The 19,448-nt window shown below is 37.3% G+C and overlaps 3 protein-coding genes across 4 annotated transcripts in view; all 3 read left to right on the top strand.

The window, feature by feature from the left end:
* The window catches only part of si:ch211-86h15.1 (uncharacterized protein LOC558435 homolog), a 42,766-nt gene that overhangs the window by 6,728 nt on the left and 16,590 nt on the right, over positions 1-19,448 (top strand). The gene's annotated exons all lie outside the window — the stretch shown is intronic.
* On the top strand, positions 1,422-8,250 carry LOC118799901 (transcription factor AP-2-delta-like). The gene is made up of 6 exons (XM_036559996.1): positions 1,422-3,666; positions 3,905-3,952; positions 5,428-5,522; positions 5,598-5,788; positions 6,345-6,474; positions 7,033-8,250. The coding sequence occupies exons 1-6, from the start codon at positions 3,637-3,639 to the stop codon at positions 7,193-7,195; spliced, it is 657 nt and encodes a 218-aa protein (XP_036415889.1). The 5' UTR covers positions 1,422-3,636; the 3' UTR covers positions 7,196-8,250.
* LOC118799900 lies at positions 14,615-18,630 on the top strand. Of its 2 annotated transcripts, none has more exons than XM_036559994.1 (5): positions 14,615-16,007; positions 16,161-16,215; positions 17,401-17,554; positions 17,684-17,837; positions 18,025-18,630. In XM_036559994.1, the coding sequence occupies exons 1-4, from the start codon at positions 15,687-15,689 to the stop codon at positions 17,814-17,816; spliced, it is 663 nt and encodes a 220-aa protein (XP_036415887.1). In that variant the 5' UTR covers positions 14,615-15,686; the 3' UTR covers positions 17,817-17,837; positions 18,025-18,630. The 2 variants fall into 2 exon arrangements, with proteins under 2 accessions (XP_036415887.1, XP_036415886.1); XM_036559993.1 differs by having other exon boundaries at positions 18,021-18,630.

Below are 19,448 nucleotides of genomic sequence, written 5' to 3'. Positions count from 1 at the left end.
AAAATCACAATTATATATCACAATTATTCAGGATATTTTTCAATACATATTTCAATACAATATTTTGACGGTGTACTAGCAGTACCACATTTAAAAACAAAAACTGCCATCAAAACTATGAACACTGCACTCTACTTAAACAGACCTATTTATGCTCTCATTGTAATGAAGCAAACGCTTGTTTAGGGTTTTTTTTTTTCTTTTAAGTACTGACGGTTTCTACAATATGCTCAGAAAAACATATGTATCACAATAAGAAAATGTATCACAATACGGTTAAAGTGTTGTCATATTGCCCAAAAGACGTGCTGGTATCCTATAACTGGATATGTCACAGTATTAATCACACAGTGCTTTCTAAGTGCTGGCTAGCATGCTTTCTATTGCATTTATGTCTAAACATTTATGACTACCAGCCAGAAAAAAAATTAATAATGCACAGTAATGTCATTGTAGTCCCTTTAAAATACCATCACTGCATTTTAGTCAAACACACTGCAGTTTTACCAGAGATTTTTAGATACCACAGCAGCTTTATTTTCACAAGCTCCAGGATTCTGATCATGTGGTACAGTTCCTACTCTGAGCGGATCAGAGACGCAGCTTGTTGCTGACACATAATGGAAAATCTCCTTAACAAGCTAGCAGAAATTAGCCTTAGAAAGGTTTAAGCATTTTTATGTTATGATCAAGCACAGGACATGCTAATTTTATGGTGGTACATTACAGGTAGAAGTAGTGTGTTCCATGCTTTTTGTTGGAGGTGCTTCACAGCTTATGGTAAAGGTCTCAGTTCTTAAAGGCAGAGTCCTACTGCAAATAGCCCTGAGAAGATTGCTGCAGCTGTGTGAACTGTGTGTGAGAGCAGAGAGTACAGCATCTTTTTAACCATGTTGTCGTACAACTTTTTTCGCTTAACTGTTGTTGGTGAATGAAGATGTGTCCATTCAGATGAGATTCTATATCACATTTTTCAAACTGCTCAAAAAATGTTTTACACCAGAGCATGTGCTAATTTCAGCTGCATTAGTCTCAGTGTCTGGTGCTGTGTCATTAACCTTTTTTTCTGGCTGGTAGTCACATATTTTTAGACATAATTGCAGTAGAAAGCATGTTAGCTAGAATAAGGCAGACATTATTGCTTCAAATTAGAGCTCTAATACAGATGATTAGGAATGGTGTGTCAAATTTTGCGATTCTCAGAGCCTTAGTGACCTCTCCCTCTTGACTGGATCTGCAGTCCATTTCTATTGTAAACGTGTGCTATATTGATCATTGCTGCTTGTATTTCTAGGCTAGGAGATACTATTGCTGACCAAAAATAAACAGTACAGTAGCAGATTTTCTGGATGTTTGTATCATTGTCAGCTAACAATTACATAACATTTTAATGCACATGATAAGGAGCAGTAAGCTTAAAATTACATTGCCAACTTTTATTGTTCTGTTTTAACTAACAATGAAAAAACAAGATAATTGCTGTCGGAAATTTTGTGGAAAAATCATTCTTACCATTATTATTCAATGTTTGTACTCTTTTGGACAATCATTGCCCAGTCAACTTCATTGATTGCCTTTTTACAAGTTTTTTTATTTTTCTGATGGTACTTTTCTAACAAGGTCAGTGACGAGTCATATTGGTACACGTACACAACTGTGCCCATTTAAGCTATCAGCTTTTCATTTATTTTGTCCAGTCACAATTAACCTATTTTTAAATGCTTTTTTTCAAATTGTTAAATGGACACTTATTTATCATGTCTGTGAATAGTAGCCTTCAACTATTAATAATACATTGATGATAATATCTTGACTGCTAAGCTAAATATTGCTTGGGAGCACTTTGGGAGAGGACACAAACTGGTTGAGGGGCATAGTGGTTGTCCAGGATGGCCTCAACTTCATATTGCTTGCCCATATTCCTGGTTCTCCAAGCTTGTGCCACTGTGTATAATTCTGATCGAGTGGCATAGCAGGCTAGACTTGGCTCTGTTGGGGTTTTTGCCTTCTGCGCCACTCCAGGTGCAGGCCTGTCCTGTGGGTTTCCACCCAGTTTCATATCTTCAGCACCATTGGTTTGGGCTCTAAAAGCCAATTTTGAATCTGACTGGTTGTAAGACAGATATGTCTGAAGTATGAAACACGTTCGATTTCTTGGATGCAGTTGGACATTGAATGCTGAAAGTAAAAAAGGTAAGTTTAACTTCTTTTCGGAAAAGACACTATTGCTTGATTTGCAGGAAAGCTCAGTAATGTATTACTAATATTATTTATTTATTTATTTTTTAGGATGTGCTATCTGTGTAAATTTCAACATGTAGGCTAGCTACTGTTGTATGTAAAAGTTTGGGCAGCACTGACATGAAAAGATGTAAACGCAACCTCTGCATCAAAGTATTAAAAAAAAACATATCAGTAGATGTTAAAGCTCACTGACTTTATATTTGATCCTCTTTAAACCTTGGGATAACAATCATGTCAAAGCACTTCCAGCTCACAATTTCTATAGAAGAAAATGTCACTATGATATGGCATGGCAGTTAAGGGGAACCGTGAAAATTGAGGCACGATCTGGAAGACTAAAGGCCTCAGCATACTTCTTGCGAAACAAAATTCTCGAGGGTTGTGCGAAGCCGAAAGTGCTTTCGCAAGCTTACAAGCTTGCATACTTTCTGCGGTTTTGTTTTATGATAAGTTTCATGACTGCTGGAAAATGATTCTTTGACAGTTCTAACTATGGTGACGTTTGAGTTCAGAATACTGCCACCATTTAAGGTGCAATGGGAAAATTCGAACAAGAAATTGGTAAATAGAAAGCCAACTTCAGCCTCGTCGTCTTGTGAACCTAAATATAAGATAACCTGTATGTTTTGGTGCTCAGTACTAGTTAGTACTACCGAATAATAGACTTAATATCTTACATTTAGGAGGTATTCATTGTTTATTTAATAAATGCGCGTTTCACAGTGAAATGTGTGTCTGCCAAAGCCGAAGCTCCTCAAAGTCGTCAGCTGCCATATGTGCGACACGGGCAACGAAGCCTCCGTGCGACGTCTGCGGTGGTTTGTTTTCTCCACAATTACATCATATTGTTCACTTAAGCCAGGTGAACTTCGTCTCCGCAAGAAGTATGCTGAGGGCTTAAGACAACTCTCTGATACAATTGCTCATATGCTGCCTACAAAGGTGAAGCAAAACCACACTGACGATAAAGGACCTGCAGGAAGGTTTAGCTCTTGAGTCGTGGGGCAGTGCTTTGTGCACAAATGTTATCTGAAATTATCAGAGAGAAACCTTTCATGTGACTGCATCACAAAAGTAAACATCTAAAATATGCAAAACATCTAGATAATCCATAAGGCATTTTTGAAACAGCCACTGTGGACTGCTGAAGTAAAAATGAAACTCTCTGGCCACAAGCACCAAAAGTGCATTAGGAGAAAAAATATGTAAGTTGGCCCAAACTTTTGCATACAGCTGCATACTGAAATGCTTACCCTTGCTTATGTTTTAAGTCAGCTAACTGGCCAGCTAACTTTTTCACTGTATGAAGAGAATTAGCTTGCCATTTTATGTAACTACAACATCAAATATCTGCTTTGAGAGTAATTGTTTGACCTTTTTTTCTGTTTTCAGATGCGTCGTAGAAAGAGACGAAGACTAGAGGTATATAGACGCTAAGCATATACACTATCGATTATTACCCTCAGATGCATATGTGGGTTAGCTTGTAAACTACTTTAAGAGCATTGTGTCTACTCGTCATTGCCTTCAGAGCAGCTTTATGTATAGTGAAACAGTAGTTATGAAGCTAAATGTTACTCTTTGGGCAAGGTAATACCTTATGAAATAGAGGATACGTATTAGCTTCATACCTGATTTTAATCATGATCATTTTTCTCAGGTTCTACCCAGTAAAAGTGTGGAAGCAATTTCTGAACATCAAGCTGAGGTATGTTCTTCACCTGCCTCAAAGGCCTTGTTTCCACTGCAGGGCCGAATGGTTCTGGGAGTTACGTTTCAAAAGCATTTCCACCTGGACACGTTTCAAACGCTTACAAACGCCGTTTTCTCACTGAGGTTTGCTAACCATTCTCAGGATTGCAGAACCATTTAATGAAGCAGCTATTTGCTGATTGGTTCTGTGTTAACGTCTGTATTGTTTAACCGCATGCTTTGTTATATCAGACCCAAAAACGATCAAATACGTTCAGTTCACTCACACGAAAGCAATGGACAGTTTTACATCCAGTTAAATTCAGTAAATGTTAATCTTCAATTGAACAACAACTACGGCTTGTTAAATGGTGTTGCTAACTAGGAGAGAGGAGCTGGTTAGCATTAGATTAGCTAGCATGTTACCAGTTCAGCTTGCAATACAACACGTTTTATTATGATAACAGAAGCTACACAGATGCATGCTATGATAATATTGACTCAAATCTAAGGAAGTTAAGTGAATGGCTATTGTTCGAGCAACAGAAAGGTGAAATTAAACCTGTTCCGCAGTGTTTGGATCTGTAGCCTCCTAGCAAAGCTAATGCTATCCAGCTAGTGGTTTACAGATTCAATGCCATGGTGCAGGTTTGATTCTGGCTAACTGTTGCTCTGCTGTCACAAGTATGGACAATAAAAACTGACATATGGGAAAACAAAGTTGAATGATGGGTGCTGGATGGACAAAGTTGGAAACCAATCTGTTCTCTAGTGTTTTAGACTGTAGCCACACAAATCTGCAGTGCCACCCACTGCAGTGCTGGCTTGGTTTTAGATTACTGATGCTTAAAAAACTTTATTTACAGAATAAAGACTCAGAAGTGACAGAAAAGCTAAATTGTCCTGTGGTGTGTTGAGCTGTACCCTGCTGGGCTAAGCTGATGCTATCACAAATAGCCAACTGCAGGTGCCACCCACCACAGTAGAGACTCGGTTTCAGCCAACTGATGCTCAAATAACACCCGTTTAAAGGACATGAGAGCACAACGTTGAGTGTGTTTAACCTGTCGGCAGTTAGCCAATCTATTGTGTAGTTTTTCTTTAGTATTTCCTGGATTTAGCAGCACAGCAGATACGAAAAGAAACTGTAACTGGTCTCATAAGTCCACACTCACATGGAACAGCACAGTACGGTTCTGAGAACTGTTTGGCTCTACAGTGGAAAAAAGGCCAAAGTGAATGACTTCTACGTTATTCTACGTTAACATTTACTTATTATTGCTAGTTATGCACTTGCGTATGCTGAAACACTGCTCCATATGGATATGTTTAAAGCAGGATGAATTTATACACTGTACACATATATAATATACATTATGTATAGTAAAATGCACACTGTCAGCTTTTTTATGTTACTTGTATGTGAATACATATTTCTACTTGCTAACATATTGGGCATGAAGTTAACATGTTGTTAATGCAATTTTACAGTCCAGTATAGATGGAGCCATCCCTGTGTGTACTGCCAAAAAAACCTTTGTGGTGGAATCCCTCCTCAAATCATGTAACTTCAGAGAGAAACGGAGGTAGTTTTAATCGTTTGACCCTTGTTTTTATGTTCCACACAATACATGTTTTGACGGTTTCCATATCGTTCACAGATATCACGTCAGCTTGGAAGAAATTAAGCGTCGAGTTGGCCCCCCTGAGTTTATGTCCTTAAATGCACTAGTGTCATATCTTCGGACTGCAAAATCCAATAAAAAGTCACTGAGAAAAGAGTTAATCGACCTAGGTGTTGTCCCACCCCAAGTTACTCGCCTCACTTCCCTGTGTTCTAAATTAACAGAAGGTATGTATTGCTTGCTTTTTGATACTTCATATGACTGCCTTAAGGTTGTGAGATTGTTAGACTCACGTTAGACTGTTTACATTAAAGCAGAATTCCACAGATTTTCCAGTCTCTGCATAATTCCATCATTGACATGTAAACAAAGTCATTCAGAGTGTTTTTAATTTGAAATGGTTCCTTGTAGAGATACCTGCTTGAATTTCTTTACAGTGGCTGCGATAGAAACCAGGTTTCACAACATTTGCAATGCAAATTAAGCCTTTTTATTTACTATCCAAAAGTTTATATGCAAAATTGATAATGGTAAAAAAGTGGTGTATCTGAAACTATCATTTTCTTTGGGGACTATTGGGGACATAAACCTCTTCACCATGAATTGCTTTTTAAAGGTTTTAGGCCAAAATGTTATGTATCTAAGGCATTAGACATCCCAAGACAGTGTAGTAACAACCTTTTGTAACCATTATATAATAACTTATTCTCTTTACAAATCTGTCACCATTACTGTGAACAGTTCTGTAAATCTGAATTTGTCTAATAATGTTTCTCCATACAGATGAAGCTCAAGACCTGGCAGTGGACTTAGGAAAGCTTGCTAGTAGGCATATTGATTTTAAATCTGCCACTGAACATCAGATATCATTTGAAGACACGGCAACAGAATTGACGAGAGCAAAGTCTTTTCGGTTTGTAGAACTATTTTCATGTAAGAAATGGGAAGCAGTGAGTCATTGTTGCAAGAGTTCTTTTTTTGCACAAAGTAAATTTAGATAACAGCATTTAAACTGCCTTAACAACTCACCAGCAACAGTAAACAAGCCATCATTTAGTTAGTTGCAAATGGGGGTAAAGAGAGCGGAAATTCTGCATATACTGTTTTTTGATAAATGAAATGGTCCATCTGTGAGGATATTGGTCTATTATATTCTAGTAATTATTTCTACTGTGCTGCAGACTAATTAATAAGACATTAATGCAAATAGTTTGTGCAATACTTTGAATACATTTCTTTTTGATTTCAAGAACTTTGTGAGCTACTAGTACATTAGCATCTAAATACAGACTTTTTTTTTTTTAATGTCCCCCTTTTTTGTGAAATATACCTTGAAAAGTACTGCTACTTCCTTAGCAGATATGTATATTAAAAATGTTCAAATATGTTGTGCTAGTGTGTTTTGTCTTCACAATTTATTGGCTGTCTTTTGTAATAGTTTTTCATGCATTTTTTTCCTTTTTCCTCACAGGGAGTTCTTGGAACAAACTAAAAAAGCCTTGGCTCCATTCATGAATAGATATGATACAGTGACTCATGGTCTGGGTCCAAAGACATTTGATGTCAGTGTCCAGATCATAGAAGCGTACATGACACAAGTAATAAAACGGCTCACAGAAGATCTGGAAAACTAATGTGCAATACAGTTCAAAATGAGAGTCTTTTACAAAAACCTTTCTGTTAATTTCATTTGTTCATGGTTGTGTAGTAAGTGGCTGAGCTACCAGAAAGCGTAACCAGGAGAGCTTAAATTAAACAAAGAAAATAAAGTGTCCCCCCGTGTATTAAAAAAAAAAACACTGAATCCTTGTTGTTTCATTTTAAGCCTTTATACTATACAAAATGTTTTCACTGATTGATTGCCACAATCCAGTGTCACAGTAAAATTATTTGCCACAGGAAATATGTGCTGTTTGTCATCATTTGTGTCTCAGTTCATACATGAAAAATGACCTGCAGAATCAGCCTGTTTTAAAATTTAGATTCAGTTTATGTAAATCTTTAATAATGCAAAACATTTTTAGTGATGACTTGTATCCTGTACACCATCTGCTTAAATCAGTAATCAGTTTTCTTTTGCTTTAATATGTATCTGGATTGCCACTGAATTTGTGTGCTCACTTGATATCAGTTGTTTTTAGTTGCACTTGACTTGTTGAGGCTTTTAAGTAACATTTCAAACTTTCGTATTCTCCTAAACCCTCATCTCTCCCAAGCTACTTTGTAAACCAAGAGCATTTTGGGAAGTGATTTTTAATGCTGCTGTTGTTATTGCTTTGTTGTTGTTATAACAATAATAGTAATAATAATAGTAATAATAATAATAATAATAATTTATTGCTTATTATTTTTATTTATAAATTTGCTTGCTCAAAAAAGTAGTAAAAAAATCACAATTTTCAGCTTTGTTAGTTCAAGTTCTGTACATATCAAATAAATGCTGCTGTCACATCAAGACAGAACACCGTTGGTACCAAAAATACTAACCAGAATTCATTATTTTCCAGTAATATGGCTCAGCCCCATTGTTTAATTGACTCTTGTTGGAATAGCCCCATGAGAAACTGCACTTTAAATCTTGCTGTCCAGAATGTACAAAATAGTGAAAAGAATGTTTTGGCAAACATGAACAAAATTTCCACTGCACAGATGGCATGAACAGGTGTTGTCATTGTTTCATGCTACGTAAGGTGAGGGTGTTTTGTTTGTTTTTTTTGTGTTTTTTTGTTTTTTTTTCTCTCATACTTAAAATGTATGTTAAAAACTGTTATATGTATGTATATATGTGTATATACACATACACTTTTTTTAAGTATCTTGTAACTAAGTGCAGATAGCTAACCCTAGACCAATCAGAAGCAACCAAACACCCATTTGCTGTGTACATGACAACTGGCAGTCTGGAGCACTATGTTTAACATCCAGCCATGAAAAATAGTTACGTTCACCTTCTTGGACAAAAAAAACAGGCCTTGTTCTTAATTTATTGAAAATGATTGCAGTTAGATATTTTCGTTCAGCGCTGGGGGTAGTAGTCGTGTTGAAACACTACTCCATAAGGATAAGCTTAAACACAATTAAGGCAGTAATGAGTCATCTGTTTAGTCATTAGACGTTTACATGTGAAGAACATACCTCAGCTTGCAGTCTCCTTGATGTTCAGAACGTGTCCCCACACTTTCACTGGATGGAACCTGAGAAAAACCATGGTAAGAATTGTGTACAGATATGAAAAACATTTACTTTTTAAAGGTACAATCCTGCTTTAATATTGCTCTGAAGTCCACAATACATAATACAATCTCAGGGTAGTGACCTAATGTTACTCTAAGAGTAGTTCACTGGCTAACCTACACATGCGTCTCTGAAGGTAATTAATACCTTATATCCCTAAGTTTATTATTATTAGTCTAGGTTTCCTTCTATGACCCATTTAAAAATAGGAATAAAGTTCTTCATATAATTATGGCAAAGCCAGTAGTGCTGTCATATTTAAAAGCAAGCTACTACTGTTTTATAGCTAAATAACTAGCTGACCAAGTTAGCTGATTTAACGCACAAGCCACAAATGTAGGCTTTCTATATATCTAGGCTACGTGTTGCACTTCACACTGATGGCCTATTTTTTAAAAAGTAAGGCTACCTGCTTTAGTGGTCTTTTCTCAAAGAGTGAATTAGGCAGTTTTTATTATTATTTTTCCAAATGTAAATTAAACTTGGTCACACACACTTTTATCCATTAATGTCTGAGCTTTTATACTTCTAACATATGTCTTAAAATTGGTGAAAACAACAACTGAAATGGGCAGATACCCACTGGGCAAAGCCTGAGGACAGAAAACGCTACAAGCTTTCAGTCTAGCTTGCTAGTGTTTTAGGATCATGCCTGGCTCAGTTCTTAAATAAGTGTGATTTTTAGTTTTTCACACTGAACATGTCCGTTTTGTAGTCATCTAAGTTTAGATGAGCTCCAGATTTTATCAGTATCTGAGCATAATGAATTGTGGCATATTGCTTAAAACTTTAGCATGTATAGCAGATGTTACATTAAAGCCAGCCAAGAGGAATAGTCTGAAATATATTTGTTAGCTGATTATATCTCAAAATATGTAGTATACGGTATAGTAGCTTCTAATATGTGTGGCCTGAGAAAGTAGTGAAGAAAACATGTATAATGGTTTACACTTTCTTTGTATTAAGTTAATGTTTTTTTAATTACAATTTAGTCTTTGGTTCAGCAGCAGCACAGAACACAAAAAGTTTTCTCTTTTTGTTGTCCACCTTCCCTAACAGAGTGCCACTCACTTTTGCCCTCAACAAGTGATCGTAACAAATACTGTGCTCAGGTTAACAGCAGCTTATTGACCTCAGGCTGTTACCATATAGACTAAATCATCCACATAGGTGATCTCAGGTTGTTACCTTGTGTGTCTGCTTTAAGGCAGTGTAGCTGGCTTTTAAAATTATGATAATCTCTGGCGGTACACTCACTGCCCACATTATTAGTTACAACTACTTTGTTTCTTTATATTGCCTGTTTTACCAAGTCAGCTTACAATACTGGTGCATTTTGTAGTTTGATAATTACAGATTGTAGTCTGTCTGTTTCTCTGCATAGTTTTTAGTGCTACCATTTACCCAGTTTATCAATGCTGTGCTGAGAACGACCCACCACCCAGTTAATACCTGCTCACTGGGTCCTAACCATTGATAAACAGAGTAAACAAATGCTAACAAATTATGCACAGAAACAGATGATCTACAATCTTTAATTGTAGGGTTACAGAATGTATCTACAAAGCAAATGGACATGATAAAATGGACAGTGAGTGTAGATATAGTATAGGATTAGCTAATAAAGTGGCCAGTGACTGTATATTATTATTAAGTCAGCATAGCTGAGCAGGGTTAAAAGTGTATAGTGCAGTGGGTCTGCCATAGCAGGAGTCAGTAAACAGTGGTATAGGTCACAGATTCCCAACCCTGTTCCTAGAATACCCCTGCCCTGTATATTTTCCTGTTTTCCTGGCTTCTAACCCTGCCCACCTCAAGTCATGAAAGGCTTGTTAATGACCTGATTACTTGATTCAGGTGTGTTGGGAGTGGTGGAAACACTAAAATGTGCCTGGCAGGGGGTACTCCAGGACCAGGGTTGACTGTTGTATGTGGTAACTATTGTAGTGAGCATCTGTAACCCACAATGAATGGAAATGTGCCTGTTTCCAAAATGTCTCTGGAGATAATACGGTTGTAAGTATCTAATGGAAATTAACCTGGCTTACTAGTCATCATATGTAAGGTAAATTGCTAACTAGCTCTGTTTGTTGCAGATTATGCTAGGAAAACGTAAAATTAAAAAGGATAATGTCCTCCTTCACCCACCCCAAAAAACGAGCACAAGTAAGTCCTCTTCTTGTTAGTCAATCTTTTATTATTCCTCCATGAAATATGTAAATTGACTAATAATTTTTATTCTTATTTTAGGATTGCAAGCTGTGAAGCCATTTGAGGAGGAAGAAGAGAGGAGAGGAAGAAGCACAGCAGACAATGAAAAAGGAGGAGAGAGAGTGTATAAAGTTCTAGGAAGGTTGACTGTCCAAGGAAAATACTATTTAGTTAATGGTGAAGAAGTGAAGAGGCGAGTGAAAGGAGAGAATATGTCTGCCAATGTCTTCAGGGCTTTAATTAGGGTTGGTATTGTAATGTATTTAATTGTATGCATTTAAATGTTCTGGTATAAAAAAAGTGATCATCGTGATGTTTCAGTAAGATTGTGATTGTTCTGGAAAGTTTTGCTTTCAAAATCCAGTTAACTCGCAGTATGTTTCCATAGGTTGGGAGACGACACCTTCCCACAGATTTCTTGCAGCAGCCCAAAAAGGCCAAAACCAAGATCACAATATTCAGTGCTCTGACAGAGGGAGAGGCCGAAGATCTTGCTGAGGGTTTTGGGATAGCTTTAGTGAGGCATGTACCTAAGGACAAAGTCTTGGAAGGAGTTCCAAAGGAGGATATACCAGCTACATAGTAAGTCTTGTTCAGTGTAGGTAATACTGGGCTTTATCTTGGTCAATATCAATATAAGGTGCTCTTGATTGTTAATTTTGCCATTTTCATAAATACATCAACCTATTTAAACATGTCCAAGAATTTCTGTCCTCCCTGTCATTTTGGGATAACTGCCCCTGCAGGAAGGTAGATCTCCAGGACCAGGGTTGATGACCACTGCTGTAACTTGTACGCGTGATTCCTGCAGTAATATAGATTAGTAGTAATCACAGAGCCACTGTGCCACCCAAGTAAACAGAAAGCAATTTTGTGTGACAGGATATCAGAAATAGAGAAAGTAAATTGATGAATGAGTTGATTATCTTATTTACTCATTTAGTCATTTGTTCATTTATTTGCTTGCAGCCGGACTGTCCAAAGAATGAGACGGAACTTCCAAAGCCTGGGTGCAGAGTCTGTTTTTGACTTGACAACACATCGTTTTGGACCAGCAGCAGTCGAAGTTTTTTTTTCCTTCTTGGAGGAAAGCATGCATTAAACGTTATGTTGAAGTTCGGGGCTAATAAATATTTTGTTTACTACAGAGAATTTTGTCCTTTAGTGTTACTTCCTCATCCTCAGTTTCATGTAGGAGTAATATGAACACAACATTGATCATCTAGTGAAGTATTCTGATTCCAATTATTTATTTAAAATACCATAAATCAGAATTTCAGACTTTAGAGAAAAACTAGATAGTATAAAACTCCCTTGATATCAGCATAGCACTATCAACATTAGATCTTCATATAGTGCGACTACTATCATTGTTTTCTTAAGTTGTTTCATTAGTATGAGGAAAACAGTATTAACAAAAATAAGTAATCGTTCATTGGTACACTGCTTTGGCGCCCTACCTAGCCAGTCATCCATTGACACCCTGCATTGGTACACTGTGTAGCCTTCATGCTTTATTGTTATTTAGGAATTTCTCTCTAGTCCTTAATTATGTAATTATGACTGTATTAATTTCCTTAATACAGCCTTTAACTTTATAAGCATACACTGGGAGACATCTATGAAGAAGAACATCTGACCCTTTAAAGCAGTTTGTATGTTGTTCCAGTTTGATTCTTTTCATTCTTGAAGCATCTCACTTGAGAGCGACTTTTTACTGTTTGACAGTCTCTTGTTGCAGATTTAACGTTAACTTGCCAGGAAACCAACTGCGCTGCTTATAAATGCGAATAACGCATCGTTGCTAGGTGACCTGCGGTCTGCATGGCAATTCTCAGTCGTTGCGAAACAGGGCTTTCGCGCAATGTTGCACATGTCCCGTCTTGAAGATATCTCACTGACACAGCGACCCCCCCGCCACCACTGCTCATTTTATCGCACATGAGTGGCAGCAGCGTCTAATGTGCTCCAAAGGCAGTGAATGAGAGCCTTCTAGTTCACTTGCCACATCACTTCCATTTGTTTTATTAATAAAAGATATTGGAAGTAAATTCATTATGGATCATTACAAATACTTTGCTTTAAAACTACCAAGTCCTCACACAGTGAGAAAATAGAAATGATGTATAGAAAAAAAAAGATGCATTGATAATCATTTTATAATCGCATCGCAGCCCTCTGAATCGTGAGGTGCTTAGAGATTCCCACCCCTAGAATACAGTATCTTGGCTCTTTGTTGAAAGCATTCTCCAGTGCCAGTTCAAGCAAGTTCTTTTTCATTGCTCAGAACTGGAACACCATCCCAGTTTGCACAAAGAGAAAACATACTGGTTGTCAGTATGATTTGCCAGGATGATGACATACATTAATTAATATTGGCTGTTCTTGAACAAGGAAAGTGTTGGTCTGAGGTTGATGGTCACATACAAAATCAGTAGATTATAATTGACTGTTGAGAAACAGTTTTCCTTGTTGGTTTCCTTAAGTGTCATACTATACATGATTAATTGTATCAAAAAAGTTTTTGTTTTTCTGTAATATTTCATCAAAATATATTGACTTGCCCTCTTTTTGAAATGTCTTTCGATTTTTGTCTGCGTTGTCTGTATTCTCCAATTTGTATGTTTCAGTTTTTCGTATTCGTCCTTGCGTTATTTCCTTTATTTATATTTGAAAAACATGTGGTTAGATTGCATGAGACTGCATGAGACTTTCAGCAGCTCATGAAATGGAGGTGGCAGTGGGGGAAACCTCTGTGGTAAAAAATAAATAAATAAATATATAGTGAGGTGAGGTAATTACCTGAATGTATCTTGGTCTTATTGAAGGGATTGTCTTAATATTAATTGTTACATTAGAGTGATACCGTTAGCATTAACCATAGTGGAAAATTGTCAAAGCTAGCTAGCTAGAGAATTAGTCACTCACACAGTGAATAAGACAGATAGGGTTTGGAATCTCATTAATGTATAACAGTTCACGTTTAGAATTCGTTGTGTAGCAAATGAGCTCACAAGCTAAGTGATTGCTGACTTGTTCAGTACTGTTTCTTAATATTACCAAGCCAGGCAACATAAATGGTGCCATGAAATCCCAGTGGATTTAAGGCCAGCTTTGTTTAGCAGTTCTTACTTTGAAGAAAGGGTTTAAAAGTCTGCTTGTTTTTGTCTGACTTGAAAAACCACAGGCCCTTTTCGTGACTAGCTATTCACTGTAGTTTTCAAGCATATTAGCAGAGTAACCAAGTCAGTTTAGGTTCATGACCAAATGAATGAATGGTCCTTTGTCTTACCGCTCCCTGGGCCATATGATTCAAAGAAGAACTTTGATCTCCTGGAGTGTAGCAGTATGGCTACAGATAAGGCTGTTACTTGCCCCAACTTTCTGATTGTCCTTATTTCTGAGAATTCTGTGAAAGCTGGGACGCACTAGTTCTATTTTTATTTAAAAGAAATGAGAACACTGTCTTCTCTGTATTCAGAGAAGAAACCTGCTAAACATGTTCCTGAGCTTGGTATTTTTGAAATTCAGATCAGTGCTTATAGCGATACAGTGTGCAAAGCATTAGATGACACTGATGATTATACTCCTCTGAAATTTTACCGCAGAGGTGGAAGATTACTCTTCCCTCTCAAACACCAGCCGTTATGGAGACCATCTTATCTCAGATTAAGACCACCCTTCCGTCATTATCCGAGGAGCTTCTTCAATTGTTAGTGCAACGGCTGGACGTCATTGGAGTTGCTAGCGTTGAGGACCTCAGCCTGGTAACAGCCGATGATTTGGACGGAATTCTGCGGCCGATGCAATGTAGAAGACTGATCCAGGCTTTTAAAACAGGTAATCATCAGGTGATCATCTTGCTTTATTATGTAATGAATGTCTGATTAGAACTTTATATACTGTAACATGAATAGAATAAAAACTTTTGTTATCTATGTTTATAGCATGCTTTGTGTGCAAGATTTTTTTTTAAAATTGTAAGAAATAAGGCAAAAGCCAGAAGGTGCTTTATTTTCTTTTTTTGTAATCAGCAGTTTATTAAATCCATCTACAAATACTTTGTCTGGAAAAGGATTGAAAGTTGTATTCTATTATAACCCTTTTTCCCTTTTCACAGGACCATTTAACAATGTACAGATACCTGTGGAACCATCAGCCATTGCACGATCATCAGGAGAAATCACAGGGCATTTTCAGATTCCCTGGGACAAATTTCCCCCAGAACTTATAAAAGCCATGAAGGAGCAAACGCGCCCACGTCCGTCATTAAGACGAGAAATGGTCCGTATCATTATTAATGATTTGCTTGCCGTAGAGCAGAAGAGGCCGGGACGGGGCGTTCTTCGGCAGATCGCTCAAGAACTCGTTCAAAAATATCCCAAGTCTTTCTGTGATGTATGTGGAGATAACATTGTTGGCACAGGATTCGACTCCTTAATGCTTCAGATGGAGAACAGAGTGGATAACTGTAGCAGGCATGTGACAGTAAGATCAAAGAGACCAGCAGAAGGTGATGCTAGTGCCAAGAAACCCAAACGGTATGATCGATATGGTTGTGTGTAGTGGCAACCAGATCTTCCAGCCACTGAAGATGCGCCAAGTCAGACTGACAAGAAGATAGAGCTACAAAATTCGTATGCAAAGAAGAAGCTTCCAGAGACCTGTGTCAAAAAGCTAATGGCTGAAACTTATTACAGCCAACGCCTCTCAATTAACATTGACAGTAAAACAGTTAGCGAGTTGAAAAGCGAATGGCCCTACTTGTTTGAAGCGACTCATTTCTTTGATCACACTGAAAGACTGCTTGGCATCCCTGTTCAAAAAAAGCTGGCGGAGGAACTGTCAAAAAAGGGAAGAACAATAGTGAACTTTTTAATGCAAACAAAAGCGACTCAGTTTGCAGTAATTGAGGAAATACTCAAAGACCCACTGGAACTGCTCTCCAGCATTGGCAGGTACCTTGGTGATAATACTGAGGTGCTGCTGATCCAGAAAGGGGTAATTATTTTTTATTAAACTTTTATATAGTTCATATATTAGCATTCTTGAAAATATAAAAAATGCATCAATTTTAGAATCAACAGTTGCTTTTTTGCTTGTTTTGTTTTGTTCTTGTTTTATATTATATGCATATTTTATTTTGTGTTTAAGGGTCTCAACCCTGCCACACTGAGCTTGCCAAGCACTCCATGTGTCATCATCCTTGGTAAGAAACCTATGATTTTCATATTTTTCCAATAGCATATGTTGAAGAACAGTTGTTCTCAGTCTTTTGGACCAATAAACTATTGGCAGTTTAGCAGTTAGCAGTTGTACCCATATTCATTGGATGTTTCAGGAACACCTACAGTCGTATGCAAAAGTAAGGGTGCCCCTGATTACATGTTCTATTGCTTCATTCTTAAGAAGAAATTTCTTCTTAAAACCCACTCATGCTGTTTTCACAAAGATTCTGACATTCACCAGTGTTTTCTCTTTGGAATTTGTTCTTAGATATAAACAGAATCTATGCACACTTGAGCGCAAAAGCAATTCAGCGGTTTAGGACAATTGAATATGAACAAATACTACCCAGATAAGCTGGATCATGGAAAGATCAGTTAGCTCCTAACCAGCAGCGAACACGTTTTTGTACAGAAAGGACTGTTTTATTCTGCTTTAAAGGTTCAAAAACAATTTGGAGTGCACTTTAGACGAGACAAGTGAGTCAAACATAACAGAGACAAAGACAAGACTGAGAATGCTACATCACTATAATGGACAACTTTTGCATGTTTTAATACATTTTTTTTCCCCAAACATGTTAAACTCAGCTAATACACCGAACATTTGCAGAAAAATACAGTATTTAAGTTTGTTCTCTGTAGAGGATGTCAACTTGCTTTCTTTTAGAAATCATAATATATAATTTGACCAGGAGTGCCCAAGCTTTTGCTTATGAATGTAGGTGCACTTCATAGGTGTACAATTACTGACTGGAGTTCATCTGTTTCTGTGCCTGATTTGTCAGCCCACCTCTGCCCTGTTCATCAGTAGACCACCGTAGGACCTCTGCTAACCAGATATTATTTTGGTGGTGGACCACTCTTAGCACAGCAGTGATCCTGACATGGTAGCGTATGACTGTGGTGCAAGTGTATCGGGCACAGCAGTGTTGCCTGAGTTTTTACACCTCAGTGTCACTGCTAAGTTGAGAAAAAGTATCCAGCTGATGGTAGTCCTGTGGTCAGAAACTGATGAAGGGCTAGAGATTGACAAACATCCAATTGGGCATAGATAGGGGCTGATGAATTGTGCCACAACTGACAGTCTACAGTCAGTAATTGTAAAAGTGTGTGTACATGGTAGGTGTACCTAGCAAGCTGGAAACCATGTATAAATTGTGTTTCAGGTAATAAACGCTTTCAGATGGCAGTGGACCAGACAGTTGTCAGTGATCATCTGTGCTGCCCATTGACAGCATTGAGCTATCTGTTTAGTCTCTTCTACGTTCTCAATATTCGATACCCAAAGGACGCAGCATTGTCACTGGAGTTTATTCAGAGGTTAGTGTTGTGTAAGGACTGTTTGAACAAATGTATTGATCTTTTTTAAATTTTAATTTCAAACAAATCGTCAATCATTTGTATGTCTGGGGAAAAAAGGGTCATACTTTGTATATTTCTATGCAACAGAAGTCTCCTGGGGATCAATCCTGGACGAGGGACCAAAGTGGAAAGGAAAGGAAAAAAGCAGCACAAGATACACCCTAAGCTGTTAAAGTTCCTCTCTGAACTGAGTGACTATCAAAACCCATGGACAATCTAACAGTCACTCTTGGTCAATAAGGTTAGCAAACTGCATGCAGACAATAAGATCAAAAACAAATCCAAGTGCTTAGGTTCTTTCCTTGGTTGTGGCATCTGGATATAAGCGTTTTGTACATTCATTATGCAAGAAGAATGTTTAATAATGTCATTATATACAAAAGAAAAAAATATGGAAAATTTACATTTTTTGTTTGTTCTACAGGAAGATTGTCTACAAAGGTCTGCAAGAACTTCACAGTGACCTCCCCAACATTCTACTGTAACATGTTTATGAACACGATCCTTTATGGCTTAAGCATCATTAATAAGGGGGCAATAGGTGGACTTTGGCCTCTAAAAAGATTGTGCAGTAAGCATGCTGTGCTATTAGACAACCGTTTTGTGTTCCACCAAGAGTGCTCCTCTTCAGTCTGCCGAATTGCTGGAGGGCTATCTAATGAAACCTTAAGCCTTATGCCCATGTGCGCAAGGAGCAGTAGATAAAATCATTGGAGAGGGTTCAGTGGCTCACCAGACAGATGCCAGCGAAAGGGTAGAGGCCATGTCTCATGTTGTTTTGCTGCACCAAAGATGGGCATGTTACCATTTTTTTTTCTTTTCTCTTCACATTCCCAGATTTTTAAATGGTACTTAAGCAGTAATACTTGATTTAGTCATTTCTGTTTTAGGCATATGTGAGTTAACATTCTACCAGTTAAACTTGAGTTGCCAACTTGCACTGTACAAAATGGCCATTAAATAAATGTTATTCATTTTTCAGCATTGAGGGAATAAAGCACATATTTAACAAAACCTTATACTGAAGCCTCAACAACTACATATAATATTAACTTTTTTTAGTGTTTAGTATGTCCACTCTTTGCCTTTATTACAGCTTTCAGTATTTTCGGGAGACTTGCTTTTAGAAATCTACAGGGATATTTTTCCAAAACTCCAAAGTTCAATCTTAGAAGTTAGTTGCATTTTCTGCTTCTCACGGTCTAAGATATCCAAACAAATTCAGTGATGTTGAGGTCTTGACTGGGATGGCCAGTCAGTTGTTCTGAGAACATCAGCAGCTTCTTTGATTGATTTGCAAATTTTTTCTTTTTTTTCTATTTCCTTTTCTCAGTATCAACTGCTTATTCATGGATAGAAACACCTCTGGATGTTTTCAGATCTGATGTAAGAGTGGAGCTTGATTTTCTCCTCTCTCTCAAAGATGAAAGCTTTAAGTACTGTTTATCTGATTGTGACAGTTTTTATGCTCTACCAGGTCTTTCATGGTTATTGGGAATCTCATTTTCTCTACATCTTGTTGTTTGAACTCTAGTTTTAGAAACTCTTAGTGTCTTAACTTTCCACTTCCTTATGTAAGTGGATTATGTTGTCTGATCTCTTCAGAAATATCTCCTGAAAAATGAATAATGTGTACTTAATGGCTTGTTGTTTACTTCTTGTACTTGTTTGGCGTTCACTGGGGAAGATGTGATCAAAGACATTTACAAAGAACACAAAGTGGCAAACATTTATCAGGGAAAAAAGGTGACAATTACTGTATCTGAGGGGATAAATACAGCGTTTACAGTCTGTACACCTATATGGAAGTTTGTTTATAATGAAAAAAAAAATTGTGCTTTGCAGGATTTGT

The sequence above is a fragment of the Colossoma macropomum genome, unplaced genomic scaffold (assembly GCF_904425465.1).
Source record: "Colossoma macropomum unplaced genomic scaffold, Colossoma_macropomum, whole genome shotgun sequence".
Classification (NCBI taxonomy): domain Eukaryota; kingdom Metazoa; phylum Chordata; class Actinopteri; order Characiformes; family Serrasalmidae; genus Colossoma; species Colossoma macropomum.
This window is presented reverse-complemented; position numbering and strand designations above follow the sequence as displayed.